Genomic DNA, 23,384 nt, shown 5'->3' with positions numbered 1-23,384 from the left:
CTGATCCTAGTTGGCCGTACAACTTTTCATTCTTCTTGCAGAATTTCACAGTGCATTGCCTGCATATATAGTAGACTAGCATCCCTCTCCCTCTTGTTAAATATTCAAAAAATCTTAGCTGCCATTTTCCTAGAGAGAGCCAAAAGGCAAGTTCTTTTTTTTTTTTGGGGTTTTGGGTTTTTGGGTCCCATATTCCGGTTTAATTGTTTTTGTTCCTTCTCGACTTTGTGGCAGAAGATATTGTCTGCCATTGTAGTGTGAAGCCCAAGGAATAAACGTTTTTATCTCATTGCAAATGGGAAGAATTAGAATCGTGGGGTTCCTTCAGTTCCTCTCTTTTTATCTTTAAATCTGTGCCTCCCCCTCTGAATATTCTCTGAATTCTCACCAGGACAAAGATATAAAACGTCTGCATTCAGATTTCACAATCCCGATATATACTCCATGGACAAGAGTTGATATGGTTTCTGGCAATGCATGGTAAATGTTGAAGAGATAAAGTGAAGATGTCTGCAAAGTTTATGTATCCATTGTCAGATGAAAACCCAGATCTGCAGAAGCAGATTGGGTGCATGAATGGTCTCTTCCACCATTTCCTTGGTAGCCGACGCTTTGCCACCCCATCCCACAAATGCCTTCCACCTGGTAATTTAACTCTCTGCTCTTACTGCTTAATTAATTTCAGTACAAGTTCTTTTAACATTTGACTCAATTTTGCTTCTGCAATTACTATAGGTTCAATTGGCAAGCATGGAACAGAGGCAAAGATTGCTTCACAAAGAATAAAGGTAAGGAATTGTCTAATCAGTTGTTATGGTGTGGGAATTGACACGAACAAAATTAAAGCTAACTTAACTTGATTTACGGCTGCAGGAAAATAATCTGAAAAAGACTGCGAAAGAGAATCAAAGGTTGTCGTCTGAATCACCCCGAACCTCGTCGTCCTCTTACTCATCTGCTGACTGCACCAAAGCATCTCGACTCGATCAGCATCGGTCTTCGTCGAGCCAAACCAGCTTTCCTGAAATCCCAAAGCAGGAAATATCCAATGAACAATCGACGGTTTATTTGCAGTCATGCCAACATTCAGTTAACCTCAGAAATGTGGTTAAAGACTGCATCTACAGAGAAGCACGGGGATTATCGGTTAAAACGGGGATGAAAGCGGATGCAGGGCAGCACCAGACCTTGAAGTACATAGATTCCCCGAGGCCTTTGCAGTCACCGAAACCTGCAATGACAAGGAAAATCAATCTAGAAGTGCCTAGAACGGCCAATGGACGCAATGATGGTTCGCTCACTTTCGTGGCAAGGGATGCTCGCCGTTTCTCTTATGACGGGAGGGGGTCGCATGATGCAGTTAAAGTTAAGCTCAAAGATCAGCCAAGGCTGTCACTTGATAGTAGGGAAATCTCCATGAAAGGTTCAACCAACCATATGGACTGCAATGAAATGAGAAGCCGACAACAAGAACCTGGGAGCGGCAAAGGACCATCTAGCATTGTAGCCAAGTTGATGGGGCTGGAAATATTGAAAGATGATCTCCCTTCATTCTCATTGAGAATCGATGAGAATTCAAAAAATCGGGTTTCTTGTTCTCCAAGAAATTCAAAGACGGAACCCAGCTCACCTGGTTCGACAAATGCAGACTCGAAGAAATCTATTGCAACTAGATGTCCGAATGAACCAGCCCCATGGAAGCATATGGATGGAAGCATGGTTCAAACATCGGCTTCGAAATGTCGAGAAACTCTGCCTAAATCCCCAAACCCCTCTCTAACTGTTTATGGTGAGATTGAGAAACGGCTGGCAGAACTCGAGTTCCAAAAGTCAGGAAAGGATCTCAGAGCCCTTAAACAAATACTTGAAGCAATGCAGAAGTCTAAACAGATGGTGGGGACCAGAAAAGATGACCAAGCTTCAATTTTTGTATCTCAAGCGAACAGCGTCCTTGGTCAGAGCTCAGAAGCACCAAACTTGAGAAAGCTACAAAGTAGCAATTCAGTTTCAGCCATAGTTAAGGGAACTAGTTCTCCGACACGCCTTAAATCCCCGGTCAAGATTACTAAACCAGCAAACTGCATCGAAAATGCCAGCAATTCTAGTTCATCAGTGGTTGCAACAAGCAGTTTAAGCAGAATCCGCACAAGGAGTAGCCCTGCGGAAGTCGGAAATGAAAAGGTTGACAAGCGACCATATAAAGAATTAACTCTAAGGCCTAATTCTCCTAAACATCCTTCCTGCCGACCCCAACCGAACACGACTCCCAGAACTCTAACATTAAACCAAACTTCAAAAGAGCTGTCGCCTATTGCTGGAGAAAACCCGAAGCTGGCAATGAGCTCAGAGACCACATGCCTTAAGAAGAAGCTTGAATTGGAAAAAAAACCTCGTCGCACTCATCCAGCATCAGAGCAGAGCAGAAGCAGAAGGCAATCAAGCAGAATACAAGCAGAATCAGGCTTGCCGCATTGGAATTCCAGGAATAAATCCCACGATTTGCAACGACGTGATGATCAAACAAGTGATATCAGTAGTGACATGACAGACTTAACCCACCAAGGGGATGGTAGTTCAATGCAATTCAAGAGCAATTCGAGTGCAGCCACTTACGGTGACATTGAAGTTACAAGCATGAATAGATCTCACAACGGATCAGTCTCCCAAAAACAAGAAAAGAATCATAAAGTAAATGTTCTTCTACCTTCGAATCATTTCATTCATGTAATATTTTGATCATCTTTTAAAACAGCTTACATTTCTATCAATCAGATTTCAACAACAGAACCTCCGAATACGGTAATGGAACAACCTAGTCCAGTCTCGGTTCTAGATGCCGCATTTTACGGAGACGAATCACCATCTCCTGTGAAGAAAAAATCAAATCCCTTTAAAGGTGAGAAGCTCTTATATCCTTTATGCATTGGACTAATTAAACATATCTATTCGAATCTGGCTAACATAGTGCTTATGACAGATTATGAGGGTCTTATTGCTGATGAAGCAGAATGGAGTCTGAGCCACAAACAGCTTACATTTGGTGAGGTTAATGAAATTCGTGTGAGGAAGTTAGTGAAGCAAAGCTCTGAGATAGACAAGCCATGTGTGGTGGAGGATAGAAAACCAAAGAGACAGGATGTGGTAAGAGATTCATGTTCGGACATTGATAAACTACAAACAGTATCAAGTACAAGGTTGGATGATGAGATTAACAGTGTGCAAAGCATCTTAATGGGAGATTTGAAGGTTGGAGCAATCGATTGGAGCAAGTGCAAGAGTGAAATTCCATGGGTTGTGTTGGATGTTGAGAGGTTGATCTTCAAAGACTTGATATGTGAAATTATCAGTGGTGAAGCAGCAAATTATAGACGACTGTTTGTGAAGTAGGATTTCTATTAATGTATTAATGTTTCAGAAAAGAGGGTGGTGGTAGGTAGTTTACTTCATAATTTCTTTTCTTTTTGGAGTTTTTTTTTTCTTTTCTTCTTTGGGGTTATAGTTTCAAATAAAGCTTGAATGAAACTTACCTTGTAAATTTTTTAAAAAATAGCCTGTGAAATACGTGTAAACTGCAATGTTATATATATACAAACATGTATTCTCTCCATTTGGCAGTGCATAATATGTAGTATCGCCATCGAGCATACCCACATAACATTTACTTGAGGGATAAGGAGGAGATGGAGACGGTACTCACAATGGAGGATGTGTGGACAGCTAGGTTTCTAATTTTTTTAGTATTGAGGGTGTGATGGAGATACATAGAATCTTTTCATGATTTAAGTGAAGGGGATTTTCTCTTAATTTTGGCTTTTTACATGTGTACGGTTCAAATTCTATTTTGGTTGGCCACTTGAGAGTACTACAATCATTTAATTAGTCATTGACGAAATAGAAATGATCGAATAGAATCTCATGTGTGAGCCATGATATAAAAAAAAACTCAACATCTATCTTTGACAAAGTATATTACAAGAATTTCAGGTGATATGCATACGATGCTCAATATTAATAAAACGATAATTAATAAAATTGTGCTATGATAAAATAGTAGTGACAAATTTATATAATTAGTGTTTTTTTAACACATTATATTCTCGATTACTAACAATGAAGTAATTTAAGTCTCATGAATTTATCCAAGTATTGAAATATTTAAAATGAATTCCTGTTTTCAACAATTAAATTTAATTAAGAACAAAGGAATGTAGTTCAAATAGCTTGATTCATGTAAGGGCTTTGAGGTTAGGGAAATTAGCGTAGTCTTGTCCATGCAGCTAGTGGTGCAGTGTTGAAAGATTCAACTTGAAATGAGGTTTCTAACCATTGATTCTAGACCTTGATCGGGTTATTCATTTAGGTTCAAAGTTCGTTCAAAATTTAAAAATATTTGAGTAAAAATATTAAGTTCAAAAAATGAGTTTAAGCAAAAAAAGTAGGCCTATTTAAAAAATAGATCGAGTTTAGACTTTAATATTCAAGGCCTGAACCCATTTTTAAATTTATAATAAATTATATTTTTATATATTATATAATTTAAAACGCATTAAAAAATTAATCTATATTAAATATATAATATTATTCTAATATAAACATTAAAACAATGTTAAGATAACTATATAAAAACTTTCAATAAATAAAAAATAAAAAATTATTAAATATTAAAATAAATATTTTTTAAAAAATTAAAAAATAATATGAGCAAACCTAAAATGGGCTTGGGTTAGTCTTTTACAAATATCAGTTGGTTTGGGCTAAGTTTTAAACCCATATTTTGAGTCGAGCCAGAGTTGGACAAACATAAAATATATTAATATCATGCTTAGGCCCGAATCGACTCATGAAGACCTCTAATTAATTTTAGGTGCCGCCTTAAAATATTGTAGAATCCCTTCCTTCCATTTTTATGAAATAAAAATTTAAAAATCTTTTACTAATAAACTATATATATTTTTTAATATTAATATCATAACCTATTTTTATTATGTCTGTTTTGTTTTTATACCATGTCTAGAACTATCTATAGTTCCTCATCAACTCTAAAATAGGAGAATAATGCGCCTTAATGCATTTAAACTCACATATTCCTATACTTGCAGTAATGCAGATGCCAATCGAATTAAGACTATAAATAATAATTTTTTAAACCTGATTAAAAACAACATAATGAGTGAACTAAGAGTAGATTTTATTTCTTTAGGAAATAAATAAATACTCAAAAAATAATTTATGGTTGCTTGATATGATGGAAAGTTAACACTTTTCAAGAAATTTAATTGGTTGGAACATAATTTCAATGTTTTGAATGTAAAATTAATTCCTTTTCTTTGAAATGTAAGATTTAAGCAATGGAAAGTAATTCACTTAATAATTAATAATTCACATGAAAGTTAGTTTCCCGAATAAATTAACTATTCTTTTATTTTCGTTTAGGGTATTAATTAAGTCATTTAATCGAACCATACGAATTAGTGATCTAATCAATTTGATCACAGTTTTAGTTCTGAAAACTTTACTTAAAATATATTTCATCTTCAAATTTATATTTTATAATTTGACATAAATAAATAATCAATATAAGTATCATACTAATATTTTTTAATTAACATAAACACTTAACCTCACTTTAATAATATTTATTTGTTGAATTTCAAATATTTTGAGAATTAAATTATTTCGTGTGACTAAATTATTACTTACCACATAGATTATTAATAAAAATAATTAACATATTCATTAATTATATTTACTTGAATACTTTTTAATACAATAAAGATTAAAGGTATCAAATTATTTCTATCCTATCTCCATAATTTATTTAAGAGTTAATTGCACGAGACATGCAAGTTATGATTATTATTTCAAATTGATTTGTAAATTTTAAATTATTTTAATTATATTTTTAAATTATTGAGGTCATATCAATTAAGTCCTTTTATTAATAAAATTGTTAATTTAATTATTAAATAACATATTAAATTTTACGTTGCATAATTGAAAATGGAAATTTAAAAAAAATAAAAATTTTTAAAATATTAATTTTGAGATTTTTAAAATTTTTTTACGAAAGCTTTATCATTCACTTTTTTTTTCTATTTTATTTTTAAAAGTTATGCAACAACATTAAATTAATGCTAAATTATGTCCAATAATACCTAGCATATAATTTAACACTTAAAAATAAGAATACGGGGCATACCATAAAGAAAACTTCTTTCACCAATTAGATAGATTAAGAAAATAGCCGCAGTAACTGCGAAAGGAGCGAGTTATGCAATAGTTAAATTAATGGTTTTAATAATGAGATGACTTAATTGATATTACCTCGATAGATTAAGGATGTAATTAGAATAATTTAAAGTTTAAAAATTAATTTAAAATGAAATCTAAGTTTGGGGATGTTTGATTCAAATAATCCTTGATTAAATCAGCCCTATGCTTAGAACCTGTGCTCTTTCCTCTTTGTGGATAACATACGGAGGGTAAGAAAGCAGAGAACAAGCGGCAGAATAAAAATCAATGCTTCAAAGTTTTTGCAGCCTAAAACCGTTTCCAAATTCCATAACCAAGTTCGTATCAGATCAGCCATGCCTCTCCTTACTAGAAACCAAGTGCACCACCATGAACGACCTCAAAAAAATCCATGCCCAACTCATCAAAACTGGTCTTTTCAATGACATTATAGCAGCTAGCCGTGTCTTGGCCTTCTCTGCATCTCCAGCCGGCGACATCAACTATGCTTGCTCCGTCTTCACTCGAATCCAAAACCCAAATCTCTTTGCTTGGAACGTCATCATTAGAGGCTTCTCTCGAAGCTCTAACCCGCAAATTGCCATCTCTCTTTTCATTGACATGTTGGTTTATTCGTCTGTGGAGCCAGGAAGGTTAACTTATCCTTCTGTGTTTAAGGCATATGCTCAACTTGGTCTGGCTTCTGATGGTAGACAGCTTCACGGGAGAGTTATAAAACAGGGTCTTGACTGTGATCGATTTATACGAAACACAATGGTTTACATGTATGCGAATTGTGGGCTTTTGAGTGAAGCTTGGCGAATGTTTGATGAAGAAGAAATGGAATTAGACGTTGTCGCCTGGAATTCCATGGTTATGGGGCTTGCTAAATGTGGAGAGATTGATGAGTCCAGGAGACTGTTCGATAAAATGGCGACGAGAAACACTGTTTCATGGAATTCAATGATTAGTGGTTATGTTAGGAATGGTAAGTTTTTGGAAGCATTGGAGCTGTTTCAAGAGATGCAAGGAGAGAAGGTTCGGCCTAGTGAGTTCACAATGGTCAGCTTGCTAAATGCTTGTGCTTGCTTGGGAGCAATTGCACAAGGAAAATGGGTACATGATTATGTACTGAGCCAAAACTTTGAGTTGAATGTCATTCTTGTTACTGCAATTATAGACATGTATTGCAAGTGTGGGGATGTTGAAAAGGCTCTACAAGTTTTCAGAACGTATCCCAAGGGAGGATTGTCATGTTGGAACGCCATGATCTTAGGCCTAGCTACAAATGGATGTGAACAAGAAGCGATTCGATTGTTTTCTAAGCTAGAGTCTTCGAGTTTTGGACCGGATTATGTCAGTTTCATTGGTGTTCTAATGGCTTGTAATCATGGAGGGATGGTGGATAGAGCAAGGCAATACTTCTCATTGATGACTGAAAAATACAAAATCAAACCATCCATTAAGCACTACAGTTGCATGGTTGATGTGCTAGGTAATGCTGGGTTCCTTGAAGAGGCAGAACAGTTAATAACAAGAATGCCCATTAATGGAGATGCCATTATATGGGGGTCTTTGCTCTCAGCTTGTAGGAAGCATGGAAATGTTGAGATGGCAAAAAAGGCAGTTAAACATGTTATTGAACTTGATCCAGATGAAAGCTCTGGATATGTACTTATGTCTAATGTTTATGCTGCAAATAAGCAATTCGAGGAAGCCATCAAGCAGAGGCTTTTAGTAAAAGAGAAGCAATTAGAGAAAGAACCAGGGTGTAGTCTTATTGAAGTTAATGGTGAAGTTCATGAGTTTGTTTCTGGTGGAAGGCTGCACCCTCAAGCAAAGGAGATATACCCTGTTTTGAATGAGTTGAAACTCATTTTACAATACAAGGAATGAACGAGCTTCAAACTCAGGAGGTCATTATATTTGGTGCTTTTTCTTGTAGGATTATGCTTATATCCTGGATCAAAAAATGGCAATAGTTCCATTCCGTTAATTGGTGCTGCAGACATGTTTTAAGTCTACCATTATTTAAGTGTATGGTAACGTGTGTTACATATATGTCCTACACAGGTGTACTCAATGAAACCGAATGAGGATATTCGGAGGATGTGAGAATCTTCAAAGAATTGCTGGCTAATCCAGGTTAGGTTTTTGACATGGTTCGTCCTGGTGCCCAAGAGTACATCTCAGGAGGTGTAGTTCCATTGGTGATCAAGTTCTGCGGCATCCCATACAGATCGGATTCGTCGAGCTGATGATGTGGACCATTATGGTGACCATATTGGTTCTGCATTGCTGTTGCAACTTCATCTTCATCCAATGGTAAACGATCGAAGGTGGCGTTCATGAAGGATGCAGCCATTACCAGAACAGGACCGGATGCAATGAGTGCACCGACTACCACTCCACCAGCAACCTGTCCCTGAGCGCCAGCCAGGTAAATGGTTAGCCCCGTGATCCCCGGTGGAGCTGGAGGGGGCAGGATCGATCCAAGCAAGGAGAGAATCTCGTACCGGCCATGCAGAGTAACAATTACACCTGATGAAGCTGGTTGTCTGAGTGTAACATTAGTCACACACCCACTCCCACTAAGCACACAAATGCCACGCTGCTTTTTCCTTGCAAAGTTAGCTAAGCTCTCGATCACATCGCAACCTGAACTCACCTCCATTGCATGGGCTCTTATCGCATTAGCACTTTCTCGAGTGACGATAATGGGTGGTTTTGGTTTGTTTTTGGAGCCTGCTGGCCTCCCTCGAGGCCGCCTAACATTGTCACCATCAGCTGCAATGATTGGTTTCACTGCCTTTGGCATTTTGGGAGCCATTAGCATTGCATGAAATTCTTTGTCCTGTTCTTTGTTATGATCCATAAGCACTCTCAAATCTGTGGCTTCTCCCATTCAGAATTTGCAGAAACTGGTCCAGCATATCAGTTTAAGTAGTGGGTTTCAATCAATAAATTTATTAGTAAAGAATTATTGTAGGGTAGGAGATGGTTAAGTGATACCAACCTTGTATCCATGCTTTAATTTATCCAACTGCCTGCCTGAAACTGACCCTTTTCAATCACGTTAATTGCCTTTCCCAACAAATACACACATCAAAATTTCTGCTTCTGCAATAAAACAAATATTAAAAGACATTGTAGATAAAACAGAAAAGACAACAAACAAAACATACCCCAACATGAGATGGAATACAATGCTGAGGCAGAAGCCATTACCAGACAACTTCTATTAGTTTGCATTTCTAATAATTTCTTATGGTTGGTTTAGTGTTAGAATTGTGATCTCCAACATCTTCAAACTGCAATTCAGAAACCTTGCTGAGGATTTCTAAGGCTTTCTCTTTCTGGATTTTTTTACTTTTTTATGTGTAATGATATATTCAGAAACCTCTAGTGTACCATACATCATTTGTAGCGACCATAATTGGGCGGATAGCAAACACAATAGTTTGTATAGGTTGGGACGACATGGCTCCAAGATACATTAGTTTTGTGCGAATCTGAGTATGAATTAATTGTTACTAATATAATAATTGTATTAAAGAAAATCTATGTTTATAATTAATGTGTTTATTTTTTAAAATAATTTAAGATTGTTTTAAAAGATATACATTGGTCTCGAAGATTTCTGGCATGTTTTGAGTACTTCTTAGTGGTGATCATGCATCAGATCAGGTAAGGGTTTTAGCTGAGCTATAATAAAATTTTAGGCTCGTTTGATAGGTGAATTTTGCCCCAAAAAATGAGTCTAAATTTTTATTTAAGCTTAGCCCAGATAAAAAAAGCTAAAATCCGAGCCTAGACTTGTATTAAAAATTTTTAATATTATTTTTATATAATAGTGAATAGCAGCAAAACAATGAAAAACAACAATAATTTTCTTTTTAAATTTGGGCTGGGCGAAGCCCGAGCCAAAAATACTTACTTGAGGCTTGACTTATTTTCTAAATGAGTTATTTTTTATTTAAATCTATTTTTTATATTTATATTTTTATCTAAACCCTTTTACTTTTCAAAAAAATCTTCGAATCAAATCAAATCATCAAGTATAAGTGACTGTCTTTCGTTAATTAGAAAAGGTTGGTATAAGAAGTATGCTGCATTCTTAGAGATGGAAATAGATGAGTATATTAGGTGAATTTGGCACAAGCTTCGGATTTTGAAGTTCATTATTTGGTGTTTCCATCTCAAAGCTTCTCTCGCTTTTTCTGTAAGTATATGCTCGTGATGAAGGTCTTATTAGATTTAATTTTGTTGAAGTTATTTTTTACCAAAAAAATTATAATAAATTATTAATATAAGGTTATTATTAGGCGAAACATTAATATAAAGTGAAATTTTCACAAATAAAATTAAAATATCACAATGGATAAGTGTCTTATTTATTTTCTTTTTAGATTTTTTATTATTATTCTAATTCTATTATTGAAATTTTTACTTTTCACTTGCGGTGTATTTAACAATAACCTTATATCACCCTTGAACTTAAATTTTATTAAAATCTTCATTCTAATATTGTGCTACATTATTATATAAAAAATTTTAAAAAATTATATATTTATTAAAATTATAAAATGCATAATTTTTTTTTAAAAAGTAAGTGATATTACAGTATAATTTTAGAACGTCATGTTTTTTTAACTTAATAGAATTTAAATTTAAGGATTAATTTTGAAAAAATGTCAAATTTCAAAACTAATATTAAAAAAAAAAACCAAAGGGGAAATTTTATCAAATTTCGCGAGTAAACTGATAAATTAGATTGAATTCAGTTTCAAATCGGGCGGGCTTCCGGGTTCCGATATGTTTTCCTCACAAAGAACTTAAAAAAAAAAACAAAAAAGAAAAGAAAAGAAAATCCAGGCGGCTTGCTGTCGGAGTTGACTACTAACAAAAATTCATCCCACACCCCCCCTTACGAAGATTTCGAAGCTGCTCCTAGAAAACACCCACAACAAACTCCCCCAAAACAAAATCCCGATTAGGTATTCGTTCTGCTACGAGACCCTAATTTGACACCAGATCACATTCGGTTTCTTTTTTTATGGTTCTAACGAACCCTAATTCTTCTTTTCCTTTTAATTTGTTTTAGGGTTTAGGGTAGCGACGATTGATTTAAATATTTAAGGTTTCTAATTAATTCATATTACTTTTTGTTTGGGGGGGTTTTGGTAGAGAAAAAAAAGGAGGGAAGATGGGCGTGAAGCAAGCTATTAAAAATCTGGATGCGTTTCCTCGCGCGGAGGAACATCTGCTGCAGAAGACGCAATCGGGAGGATTAGGTGAATTGTCAATTGTTAACTTATATTCAACTAAAAAATCATGCTATTTATTCAATTGAACAAGTACTAATTGTTTTTCTTTTTCCTGGTAAAATTCATTATTATAGTGTCCATCGTTGGTTTAGTGATAATGGCCACGCTGTTCTTTCACGAGCTTACCTATTATCTTTCGACGTACACTGTTCATCAGGTTTGCATTTTTTTTTTTTGCAGTTTTAATTATAGCTGCTACCTATTTTATTTTGTTGAATTTGTTTGGATGGAATAATGGTATTGCCCATAGGGCGTGATCACACCAAAGACAAATTTGAAAAAGACTTGTCTGCTGCCTTGAACATGGTTCTATTGTATCTCAGCTTGAAATAGAATGATAGGCAAATTTTTGGGTGTCATAAATGATGCTTCTGTACAACACATCTTCTTTTGCTAGTTTGTTGGATACTTTTTTGCGTAGGCTTCTAATTGAAGACAATGAATGGTTTTAATCCTTTGCTTTCTTTTTTATTTAATAATCTTCTGCAATCATATCAATATTATCTTCTCCTCTATTACTTAAACTTACTGACCTGCCAAATACTAGTCCCTCTAAAGTCTAATTTCAACAATTCCAACATCTTTTGCTTGCAATTATCATGTATATGATTTTAACTAATCCTTGCAAGTTGCAACTCAGCGGCCACTTATTTGAACCTTATCTCAAATATAATCCATGAATCCTTCTGCTGTTCTACAACTTTTGACTGCACAATCCCTTAATTCTCCAAGCCTAACTCATCTCAAGTGCCATTAAGGCAGCCTTTTCTGATATCTTCTATTGTAAGCACCCAAGCGACATAAGTTCTCTAAGAAAGTGATTTCCTCTCCAACCTTTCTGTCTGAGTTAACTCATTAAGGGAATCTTGTAACCGGTTATGATGTCTTTAGTAGTTTGAGATTTTAAGGGTAGGTGAGATGATCTAACTGAACAGTTGCTTGTCAGATGTCTGTAGACTTGAAACGTGGAGAAACACTTCCAATTCACATTAATATGACATTTCCTTCATTACCTTGCGATGGTTAGTAAATCTCTTCTAATGAAACCTTCCTCTCTGTCTTTTTTTTTTTTTTTGGTAAATTCTGTTAATCTCATTTAGAATATTGACTGTTGGCTGTTTGTCTATTATATTATTTTTGCAGTATTAAGTGTAGATGCCATTGACATGTCAGGCAAGCATGAAGTGGATCTTGATACTAACATATGGAAAGTAAGACAACTTTTTATTGTCAGCAAGACTTTATTGTTTTAATGATCATCATGTACTAATGAATACGGCATTCTTCTTAGGAGGTCCTTTTTCCCTCTTTTGGAAATGAATGTATTTAGAAATGGATGCAGGATTTATGGTTAGATTTCCATGTTTGTTATATAACTAACAATGTTAAACCTTCTGCAGCTTCGCCTGAACAGTCATGGTCATATCATTGGCACTGAATATTTGTCTGACCTTGTGGAAAAGGAACATGCTGCTCACAAGCACGGTATTATCCTTGGTGTTGTAGATCTACCTCATGGTTTTAGTTTTTTAGTTTATCTTTTTGGGAGATTTATCTATGTTCACAGTGTATGGATATATTTTCTGGACATTATTATATGTATGGAGGATGCAACATCCCTTGCACAATGTTGTGAGAACTTTTAGGGTGAGCTTCTAAAATAAGCTTTCCATAAGCTTCTACTACACAAAACAATTACCCAATTATACAAATTATTACAACATTTGTAATGTATTGTGTAATTATGCAATCCCACAAAGCATTACCCAATTACACAAATTATTACAACTTTCGTAATGTTTTGTGTAATTATACAAAACATTATCCAATTACACAAATTATTACAGCTTTTGTAATGTTTTGGTAATATTGGAGCTGATGGAAAGCTCATATTGAGGAGCTCGTTTTAGAATTTTCCCAATGTTGCTGATAGTCATACTTTGCCTTTTCTCTCTTTCCTATATTTTTGAGCTGGATGGGTAGAATAAGCATAGAGGGAGCCAAAGTACATAAAGAAGGCTTGAAATGTTAAAACAACCATGCTTTACTCCTTTGATAAAAGATATGAGTCACTTTGAAAATGAAGCATAAGCATGTTTGATCAATTATTAAGCAATATTTCTGACTTGTGGCTTAAACCACATTTCCAAGTTCTAGATTTTTTATCATTGACTTTAGTCAAAATGACCAAATTGCTCTGCAGATTTTATTTAGATAAATCAGAGTGTTTACTTCTTTCTTATAGGATACATCAAAGTGTGTATCTATTTATTTAAAAATTTACAACTTTGTTTAGTTCATTTATGGTTCATGTGAGGTATATATAGAAAATGAGAAATAGTTGTAACCTGATATTTTAAGGCTTAAATAATTAATTTCTTTTAGCAAATGTGACCAGATGATGAAAATGAACATCATGATGATGCTGACAAGAAGCTTCATGCACTTGGCTTCAATGAAGAAGCTGAAAATATGATCAAGAAGGTGAAGAAAGCATTGGACAATGGAGAAGGATGCCGGGTATTTATTCAAGAGTTTTTATTTTTAGGGCCCCAAAAGGGTTGTAAATGAAAGAGTATAAAGTTAACTGATCTATTAACGTAACATTTGTGCAGGTTTATGGGGTATTAGATGTCCAAAGGGTGGCTGGAAACTTTCACATCTCGGTTCATGGGTTAAACATTTATGTTGCTCAAATGGTTATTAACCTTTTCTCGTAGCAATCTAATTTGATATCCTAAATCATGCATGTATTCAGCTTCTTGGCTGGAGTGCATCTAGTGATAGCTCGTGTGAGGTTCTTGTTGGTGTTTGATTGATAGTGAAATGCATGACTTTTTTTCCTTTTTTACCATTTTGGTCTTTATTGAATGTTTTGAATTATTATTATAAGAAAAACACCCTAATTTTTATCTTTTAATGGAAGAAAATATATGAATATTTATTTACCATCAGCCTACGGCATAATTAGTTGTATGCTGCAAAATTTTGAACAGAAAGAAACCTTCACAATTCATAGTTTTAAATATAATAAAATAACAATGATTATTATGACCTATTTTCTTTTTCTTCTGCTTTTAATGTGTTAATTTGTAAATAGTTTTCATCTAGATGACTAGTTGTACAAAGTTTTCCTGTTTATTTTTTTTATACACGTGAATATTATGCCGCATTTGGACATATGGTGTTGAATTTAACTCGAACCTGCTCTTCTGAAACATGTTTAGTTGATAAATTTTGTGGTCCCCTATTACGCAAGTGACCTATTTCCTTTTTCTGCCCTCTCCTAGGGTTTCGGGTTAGGTTAGTTATAGAGGTTTACGGGAATTTGGGGCTTTTGGAGTGCTGGAGGGTGGCTAAATTTGGGGTGGATGCATGGGTTGATTTCTTAGATCTAGGCTATATCCTTTTTTTTTTTTTTTTTGGGGGGGGTGGGGGGGATAAGAAAGTGATGTGGGAAATTAGATCAAGAGGTTTTAGAGGAAGCTTTGGATGAAATTTGGGATGTTTTGGTGCTGAATTTTGGAAATGTTAGTGATTTCTGGGCTTTGTTTTTGAATGAATTAAAGAAGGGAGAGTTAGAGAGAGGGGGTGAGGTAGAAAGAGGAGGAAGGGAAAAAACGGGTGAAAAGAAATTGTCCTTTTATGTCTTTTAAAATTACTATTAATAATATATTTTTGATACATATACACCAGAGATAGATCATCCCCTTTTTAAATAACAAGAACATGCAGCTGACCAAACTTGCCGTAGATACTTGGTACATATTTAGCCTAAGATTTGAAACTTTGCTTACAGTGAAGAAATTGAAATTCTAAATTTAGTTTGCAAGAATGTGCTAGATTTATTTACAATATTTCTCTCTTAGTTGCTTGGCAGTTACAATAATGAGGATATCTAGAATATTGTCATATTTAGTTTCTTTTTGACATGGCTTTTCCTTTATCTGCATATTAAGTTGAAGTCCTTTTCTTCTTTGCTCACAGATCTTTGGAGGAGCAACACATGTCAATGTAAGTCATATGATTCATGATTTATCATTCGGGCCAAAATATCCTGGACTCCACAACCCACTTGATGGTACAGTGCGGATTTTGCATGAAACAAGTGGAACATTCAAGTATTACATAAAGGTTTCTATTTCAAGCTTTCTCTTTATTTACCAAAGATTGTGGCAAATGCCACTCAACCTTTCCAATGAACCCACACTGATGATCCATGTTTTCTGCATTGAATTGATTGTGTAATTGTCTTTTGGTTGATGAACTTGATGATCTAGTAAGTATTACAATCATGCATGGTCGCTATTTTTGTTTATAAATAGAGCTAAAGCCTCCCTCTGCATCCTCTTCCTCTCTTTTAGTGCTTGAGCCCAAATTATATTGGTTATCTAGCACATAACTATCTGAACTTTGTATCATCTCTTATTTTACCGGTGTATGATTGGTTGGGAAGAGGCACAATATAAAGCTTTTTTGTTGGTTCAAAAAGGTTATCTGCAATGCAGTAAGGTTATCTTGTTAATTGTGATTATTTTCATCCTTCACTTAAAAGGAAACCCTAGATTTTTTTCATACCTATCCTTTTTCTTCTTTTGCAACATCCTATAAGCATTAACAGGTCTTGCTCTCTAGGTACATTTCTTCTGCTCTACCATTATGCTCCAAACTCTAGATCCTTGTAAAAGTATAGTTTTATGGTATATTCCATAAAATTGTAACAAGCTCTTTCATTTTGCATATTACATTCTTTGGTACCATTTCGGTTTCCCTCTTTCTTTGCATCTATAACTTCAGAAATGAGTTGCTTTATTTGGACATCTCTGTTCAGCCAAGTGATGTCTTCACTACATTGCAGATTGTCCCTACTGAGTACAGATATATCTGGAAAGAAGTTTTGCCTACAAATCAGTTTTCTGTCTCTGAATACTTTTCCCCTATGAAGGAGTATGATAGGAGTTGGCCAGGTTAGTTGGATGCGTGGCTTGGTAAACATCACTACTTCTTTTGCACCTTTGGTTAGTGGTTGCTAATTACTTTACCGTTCTGTTCAGCTGTTTACTTTTTGTATGATTTGTCACCAATCACTGTGACAATAAAAGAAGAGCGCCGAAGCTTTCTCCATTTTATCACTCGACTTTGTGCTGTCTTGGGAGGGACATTCGCTTTAACAGGTTTGCAACCTATGGTCATTATTAAATTATCCAAAAAAAATTACTTACCAGTGCTTCAAAGTTCAACTAGGCCAAAATGCAGAATCTTAGGTTGTCAAAATTAATTATGTGGTGTTTGGGTGTAATTTAGTACTTTATACAAGTTCAATATGGTGTTTGAGCATGTACTTTCCTATGCTAAACCGACACTTTATGTGATGCAAAAACAGGAATGCTAGATCGTTGGATGTATAGGCTTATTGAAGAAGTGACTAAAGCAAGCGGTGGGCGTGCATATCGGTAGAAGAGTTTGGGTTCAGTTCGGAGTGCAAGAACAACAGCAACTCACATCTAATGTGTCTCGATGTCTCAAAAAAATCAATTACAATGCAGAGTGGGGATAGGCAGAAGAATATACATATATATATATATACCCCGCTGGTACTCTATGGTTGTTGCTGTGGCTTTCCTTAATTATTCAATGCAGTGTTGGGTCGGATATTATGGGAATTAAGATTTCTTTTAAGTTGTATCATTTTTGTAATCCTAAAATCAAAAGGAACAAGAAAGAAAGAAAAAAGGGGTTTGGGACTAGCTATTAACATGCACACCTCTTATGTTTGATTTTTATGACCAAAATTTGTCAATTGTCTCACTTATCACGCTTCAGATATCTTTGAGAGGGCAGCTTAATCTCATCATTAAGAAATTTAATTGGTATTTTTAAAAATTAAAATATAATGTTTTGGTCAGTAAATTAAAAAAATAAGTGCTAAAAGTGAAATGCTTATTTTTTAGTATTGAATTTATGTCAGGTCAAAATATGTTGCTATTTGAAGTTTAGTCATTTTTAGGAATTTAATTCTTTTATTTTGCTGATTTTAAATTTTTAAGTTTAATTCATAATATCATTAAATTTTTTTTGTTAAATTTTTTTGTGTGATATCTTTTTAAATAATAAATACTCACTTGATAGTCATTTAATAAAAACAAATGACATTGTAATGAATATGAATTTAAAAAAAGAATTTTATCAATATTAACAATCGGATTTGTATTTATCAAATATAAATAATAGAGAGGTTACATTCCTTGAAATAAAAGTAGGATGGTTAAATTTCAAATATACGAAGAGTATTTAGCTTTTATGTTATAGAATTGTTTGGTGTTTTTATAGAAAATAATTATATTGTTTGATAAAAATAAAAGGTTTTTTTAATTTATTTATTTTTATAATTTTAATCTTATAAATATAATATTAGTTTTGAATAAAAATTAAATATCATAATTTGGTTTTTTAACAAAAAAAATCATTTATCTCAAATATTAATGAAAACACATTTTTAATATCGAGTAATAATTAGCTACCAACTTATTTATCATGTTACCACTTTAAAAAAAAAATTGTATCAATCAAAATTTTAACATCATTGTGAAACATATTTTTAAAAGTTGAAAAGTTATTTTCAATGAAATGAAAAAGTTAAACAGTTTATGGAATATACTCTAAATAAATGAGATAATAATAATTTTTTAGTTCTAGTTATGAAATTAAAAAGCTTTAATTATCAAGTAATTATAATTTGTTGGTATTTTTTTTAATGTTGTAGTCGAATTTTATATAAAATTTCGAGATTTTACTAAGACATTTTTATGCGTTTATGTATTTTATTTTACTTGTTATGTCACGTTTTTTATTATTTTCTTTTACTGCATCTCATATAACTATTAACCCAAAAATGACAAAATTAAGTTCTCAATGTTTAATTGCTCTTATATCGTGTTGTGTGTAGTTCTGTTTATATTTTATTTCCTAAATACTCTTTCAAGGTTAGTCTCTTAATTTTAACAGAATCTTTAAAATTATTTATAGTTTCTCCACAATCTATAAATAAGAGGATAATACATTTTAACGTATTCAAACTGACGTTTTTTCACATTGACAATAATAGTATAATACCCATGCGAGTTAAGACTCAACCGGCAATTAAATTCTTAACTTTTTCAATTCTCCCAAACATACATTAAAATGTAAAATATTTTTCTTAAATAATATTTTGTTATGCTCAAATATTATTTATTTAATAAAAAAATTATAAAAATTGTTAATATAAAATAGGAAGGGAAGGTTCTTGTTGTGGGTTGGATTGAACAAAACAAATAAAATCATATAAAAGTTGTATATTTTAACGCATTGGCTGAATATATTTTATGTGATAATTTTAAATAAAATCATTTACTAATTAATTATATATATATATTACAAAGATAATAATAGATTTAATTGATCACATCACATGGAGCCCCATATGCCCAACACACTGAATCCCAATACCCTTTTAACTTCCCACTGGTTTCCTTTTTGGAAACATCACTACCATTCCCATTCCTGTTCAACAAAAACAAATGCTTGATTTGTCTTCTAACCTTATTTTTAATATTATAAAACATTTTTGTAAATGTCTGGATTTTATAATTAATAATAATTTAGCTAGCAGTTTAACACTACCATCTTCATTCTGCTAAAACCACATTTTCAAATTTATTCCGTAAACAAATAAATGTGTTATTTACTATGAAAAAAATTATAATTACCAATAAAAATAATCATTAAGAGATCGGCCCGTATAAATAACGAGTTAGTAAAAGCAAAGAGGAACGAATACAAATATTTTACGTGCAAAATTCAAAGAGAGAAAAATCACGGACAAAAGATGTATTGACTTTTTACTAAATGAGTAGACAAACGAGAATACAATATGAAGAAAATAAATTAAAATGTATTAAATATATATTACCCAAAACACCGAATAAAAAGTTCAAAATCTCGAAGAGTAAACCGTTAAACAAAATCTTAAATCTCATAGAACACTCACAAAAGGGGTATAAAATAATCTCCATAATTACCAAAACTCATATGCAACTTCAAATCGGCGTATCAAAACAGGGATACAAGCTCCCTTTAAATAGGTTAGGATTAGAGTTTTAATGATACTAAAATATCCTTAAAATAATCAGAGCCTAATCAGGAGAAGAAGTTCTGCCTGAAGCCTGAGTCCCAAATAGGAGAACACGTCGGGCTTGTTTTGGCCTTGTTCGATTGCTCGTCAATTATCATCTAATGTGTCTGCAACGTGTCCAATAAATGTCAGGGACACCCCACACTAAAAATCTATAATTTTTTTACATAAAATTAATTTAAATGATTTATTATTATTAGTTTAAAACAATTTATCTGTTTCACTCGTAAAAGTGAGTGATGAATTCTAGACTTCTAGTATTAAATATTAATTGTACACTTCTCTAACTCTGGTAATCTAATTAAGTGACGTGGTCAAATAATAATTAAATCATGATTTGTTCATAATTAAGTGACGTGATTGACATTTTATATTAATCCTTAAAGTTGAAATCTTAACACTGTGACCCTTTTTTTTCTTCTTAATTTTGTAAAATATATAAAAGAAATAACAAAAAGTATCCACGAATATTAAGATTTCAATATTAAATTTTAAATTTCATGAAATTATTTTATGGACCCTATTCATAATATCTAGTCTATCTTCAATTATTTAATTATATTTCAACAATTTATTTTCACACCATTAACACATAATTTTTATAATTTTTACTCTGAACTTCTAACCCCAAACTTTAAATCTTGAAGTCGAATCTTAAATCTTAAATCTTAAACCTTAAACGAGTACAGATTCAAGACTTAGAGTTCAGAGTTTGGGTAAAAACTTTACCAAAATTATATGTCACTGACATAAAACAATTACTAAAATATTACTAAGTAATTAAAAAATATAGATAATATAAAGAGAAAAGTTGATAAAATAATTTTACCTCAATTTCAAAATTTACTACGAGTGAATTCCACGTTTTAATGGGATATGTTATTTTGCATGAATGACTGATAGTTTAGTGAATTGCAAATGTCTTTTTCTTATTACACTTTAAAAACAATTTTTTAAATGAGAAATTAACTCATTCACTTTTAATTTCACAATCTTAGCAAGTGGACATATATCTGGATATAATTAAAAAAAACAAAAAGTTAAAAATAAACGTGAGAAACATACAAATTCTTAATATGCATGTGAATTACAAACAAAAGATTTCACTACTGATATATCAAAAATATTTTTTTTATATTACCATCATATATTTTAACTCAAAACAAAAATTAAAAAAAATAATCATATTTTATATTTTTTTTTTAAATTAAAAGATTTAACCTTACTCGCAAGCTATAAAACTCTACTATTATAATCATGCTTGAATCAAATATTTTTGATACACCAAAAGAGCTAAATTAGGGTTATATGTGGAAAAAAAATCTGGTTAAATAGTTTTTTTTTAATTTAGAAAAATAGATTAATTTTGAAAAGAGGATTAGTTAGATACGTTTTCTGTACAGTTGGCAAGAATATGTACCAACTGAACCTGTTTTTCTTTCTTTAACTAAGAAGAGAGAAAGAAAAGCGCGTCCAATTAAGTGTGTTTTTTCTCAATTAGAAGGAAAAAAAATTATAGAAAAAAAAACTTACTTTCTTAAATTTGAAAAAAAAAACCTATTTTACAAAATAAATTTTTTTTCCAGCGTGAATGCATAATTCAGTCCCAAAAAGGCACTTGTGGCATCCTTTGAGTTTAAATTTTCTATAGAAATGTATTAGAATTTTGTCATAAAATAATATTTTAAAATTTTTTCCTAGCAATTAACATACTTTTTTATATTCTTAACTTAAAAGAAGTTAGTACGAAAAAGCGTTAAAAAAAAAAGAAATCTAGGCGCACAATATGTTTGTACATAAAAAGAACAATAGTGCAATTCTGATAAAAAAAATAATTCCAAAATCCGCAAAAATAATTACTAAAAAACAAACAGAAAATCAAAATTTTTTTAAAAAAAAAGTGGGAGATTTTGAGTAGATCTTTTAGGGGAATAGGGGGTGGGTCCCAACTAAGAAAGAGACACGTGGCATTCATGCGAGTGGTAGTGATATTGATCATAGGAGAGAGGAGAGGTAAGGAAAGATGGGGGAGGCACATGGGCGGTGTTTGGTTCAAGAAAACCATGTGATCACATGTGCTTTCCGTGGGTCCCCTTTTTTTCATTTTTTTTTTCTTTTCTATGGACCTATCCGCAGGTGATCCCATACAATCCGTTTGATCGCCACTCGCTTCCGACTGCGTTTGGGGATTCCCGTCAATGTTTTCTTTTATATTTCCAGACAGCTTTCCACTCGCTGCATGTGCCCTGTTGTACATTTTGCCTGCTCTTAACCCCTTCACCATGGCACATGCAAAGCACTGCACGACAAATCCAGTCACGCGCTTTTGCACAGAGAGTGAATTTCACCGCTCAGCTCATACGGAAAAGAAAAAGAAAAACGCCGTACGCTTGGGGAACCCCAATAACCCCGTGGGGCCTCAATTGCCTTGGCTGGCATTGGCAAAATCTCTGAATATAACACCCCCCCTCTCATCTCATGCACACCCAAAACTCAGCTCCTTTCCTTTTGCTTTGCTTTGCCCCCTCTGTTAATGGAGATCAATGCCGTAAACCAGACAAATACACCCACTTTTTACAGCAAAACCCAGCAAAACCCTTTGATGGGAAGTGCATTGCATGAAGCTTTTCCCACTTTCCAAACAACCCGGGGCACCACCAGGAAAAGGACAGTCTACTTGAAGTCTCAAAACAAGGATTCTTTGAGAGAGGAAGAAGAAGAAGAAGAAGAAGACGACGATGATGATGATGATGAGAGGATAGAAGTAAAAAGAAAGATTGTGGCATTGCAAAGGATAGTTCCAGGAGGTGAAGCATTAGGGGTGGATAAGCTGTTTGAAGAAACTGCTGGGTATATATTAACTTTGCAGGGTCAAATTAGGGCCATGAGAGTTCTTACAAGCTTTATTGAAGGCATGGATAAACAGAAAAGGAAGCTTGGAGGTTGATCAATTCAAGCACACTGGTTGTTTCTCTCAACTGTAATTTTTTTTTTGTTCTTTTGCCTAGCTAGTTGATGAAGGAGAGCATCATCCCACATTATATTCCCACTTCCCATCCACTTTGATTTTTCATTTTGTTTTGTTTTTTCTTGATTATGGTTTACTACCCTTTTTAACTATTTGAATAGTTCGATATATAATGTGGAGAAAAATCAGAATTAGAAATTATTACTAAATGGAGAGAAATATGTTAATGGATGATTGAAGAAGAATGGAGATAAAGACTAGTTTCGGTAATTCATTATTTCTTTTTTACTGGTAAGTTGTGCTTTCATCATGCGTGGGAGGGAAAGTGCTTCATCTTTGGTGCTTTATAATTTTTTTAAATTTTTTATAAACAAAATCCTTTACATAATTCACGTCCATCTAATTATTATAATTTTAACAATAATTTTTAATATTAAACTAAATGAGATTATGATTATATTCTTTTTTTAATGAATTAATTATAATAAAATTCGAATCTAGGTTACACTCAGAGACAATAAGTTATTTAACCATCATACAAACACATAAAATTCAAATGATATTATTAGAATGATGTCACCTATTGTGTTTATTTGTTGAGTTTAAATCAAAGTGTTGGGATATTTTAGTTCATTCCATTTTGGAAATGTGTGTGTCTCTGCATTGAGAGATGTGATTGGTATTT

At 33.0% G+C, this 23,384-nt stretch overlaps 5 protein-coding genes across 6 annotated transcripts; 4 read left to right on the top strand and 1 right to left on the bottom strand.

The window, feature by feature from the left end:
* Positions 1-36: 36 nt before the first annotated feature.
* On the top strand, positions 37-3,607 carry LOC107922860 (protein LONGIFOLIA 2). The gene is made up of 5 exons (XM_016853064.2): positions 37-645; positions 736-788; positions 874-2,688; positions 2,773-2,896; positions 2,978-3,607. Exons 1-5 carry the CDS (start codon positions 507-509, stop codon positions 3,385-3,387), a joined length of 2,541 nt encoding a protein of 846 aa, XP_016708553.2. The 5' UTR covers positions 37-506; the 3' UTR covers positions 3,388-3,607.
* A 2,797-nt stretch (positions 3,608-6,404) lies between these two features.
* On the top strand, positions 6,405-9,305 carry LOC107922768 (pentatricopeptide repeat-containing protein At2g42920, chloroplastic). Its single transcript, XM_016852927.2, has 2 exons — positions 6,405-8,147; positions 8,305-9,305. Exon 1 carries the CDS (start codon positions 6,520-6,522, stop codon positions 8,125-8,127), a length of 1,608 nt encoding a protein of 535 aa, XP_016708416.1. The 5' UTR covers positions 6,405-6,519; the 3' UTR covers positions 8,128-8,147; positions 8,305-9,305.
* On the bottom strand, positions 8,197-9,136 carry LOC107922769 (AT-hook motif nuclear-localized protein 16). Its single transcript, XM_016852928.2, has one exon. The coding sequence runs from the start codon at positions 9,134-9,136 to the stop codon at positions 8,378-8,380; it is 759 nt and encodes a 252-aa protein (XP_016708417.2). The 3' UTR covers positions 8,197-8,377.
* A 1,694-nt stretch (positions 9,306-10,999) lies between the features above and the next one.
* Positions 11,000-17,366, top strand: LOC107924691 (endoplasmic reticulum-Golgi intermediate compartment protein 3). 2 transcript variants are annotated; one of them, XM_016855242.2, is made up of 12 exons: positions 11,000-11,228; positions 11,419-11,525; positions 11,633-11,715; positions 12,505-12,580; positions 12,702-12,769; positions 12,959-13,043; positions 13,957-14,078; positions 14,174-14,257; positions 15,546-15,692; positions 16,417-16,525; positions 16,613-16,732; positions 16,942-17,366. In XM_016855242.2, exons 2-12 carry the CDS (start codon positions 11,438-11,440, stop codon positions 17,013-17,015), a joined length of 1,056 nt encoding a protein of 351 aa, XP_016710731.2. In that variant the 5' UTR covers positions 11,000-11,228; positions 11,419-11,437; the 3' UTR covers positions 17,016-17,366. The 2 variants fall into 2 exon arrangements, with proteins under 2 accessions (XP_016710731.2, XP_040936723.1); XM_041080789.1 differs by having other exon boundaries at positions 11,024-11,290.
* Positions 17,367-22,264: 4,898 nt separating this feature from the next.
* On the top strand, positions 22,265-22,969 carry LOC107923968 (transcription factor PAR1). The gene has a single exon (XM_041080788.1). It carries the CDS (start codon positions 22,265-22,267, stop codon positions 22,676-22,678), a length of 414 nt encoding a protein of 137 aa, XP_040936722.1. The 3' UTR covers positions 22,679-22,969.
* Positions 22,970-23,384: the final 415 nt, after the last annotated feature.

Source organism: Gossypium hirsutum, chromosome A11 (genome assembly GCF_007990345.1).
Source record: "Gossypium hirsutum isolate 1008001.06 chromosome A11, Gossypium_hirsutum_v2.1, whole genome shotgun sequence".
In the NCBI taxonomy this organism is placed as follows: domain Eukaryota; kingdom Viridiplantae; phylum Streptophyta; class Magnoliopsida; order Malvales; family Malvaceae; genus Gossypium; species Gossypium hirsutum.
This window is presented reverse-complemented; position numbering and strand designations above follow the sequence as displayed.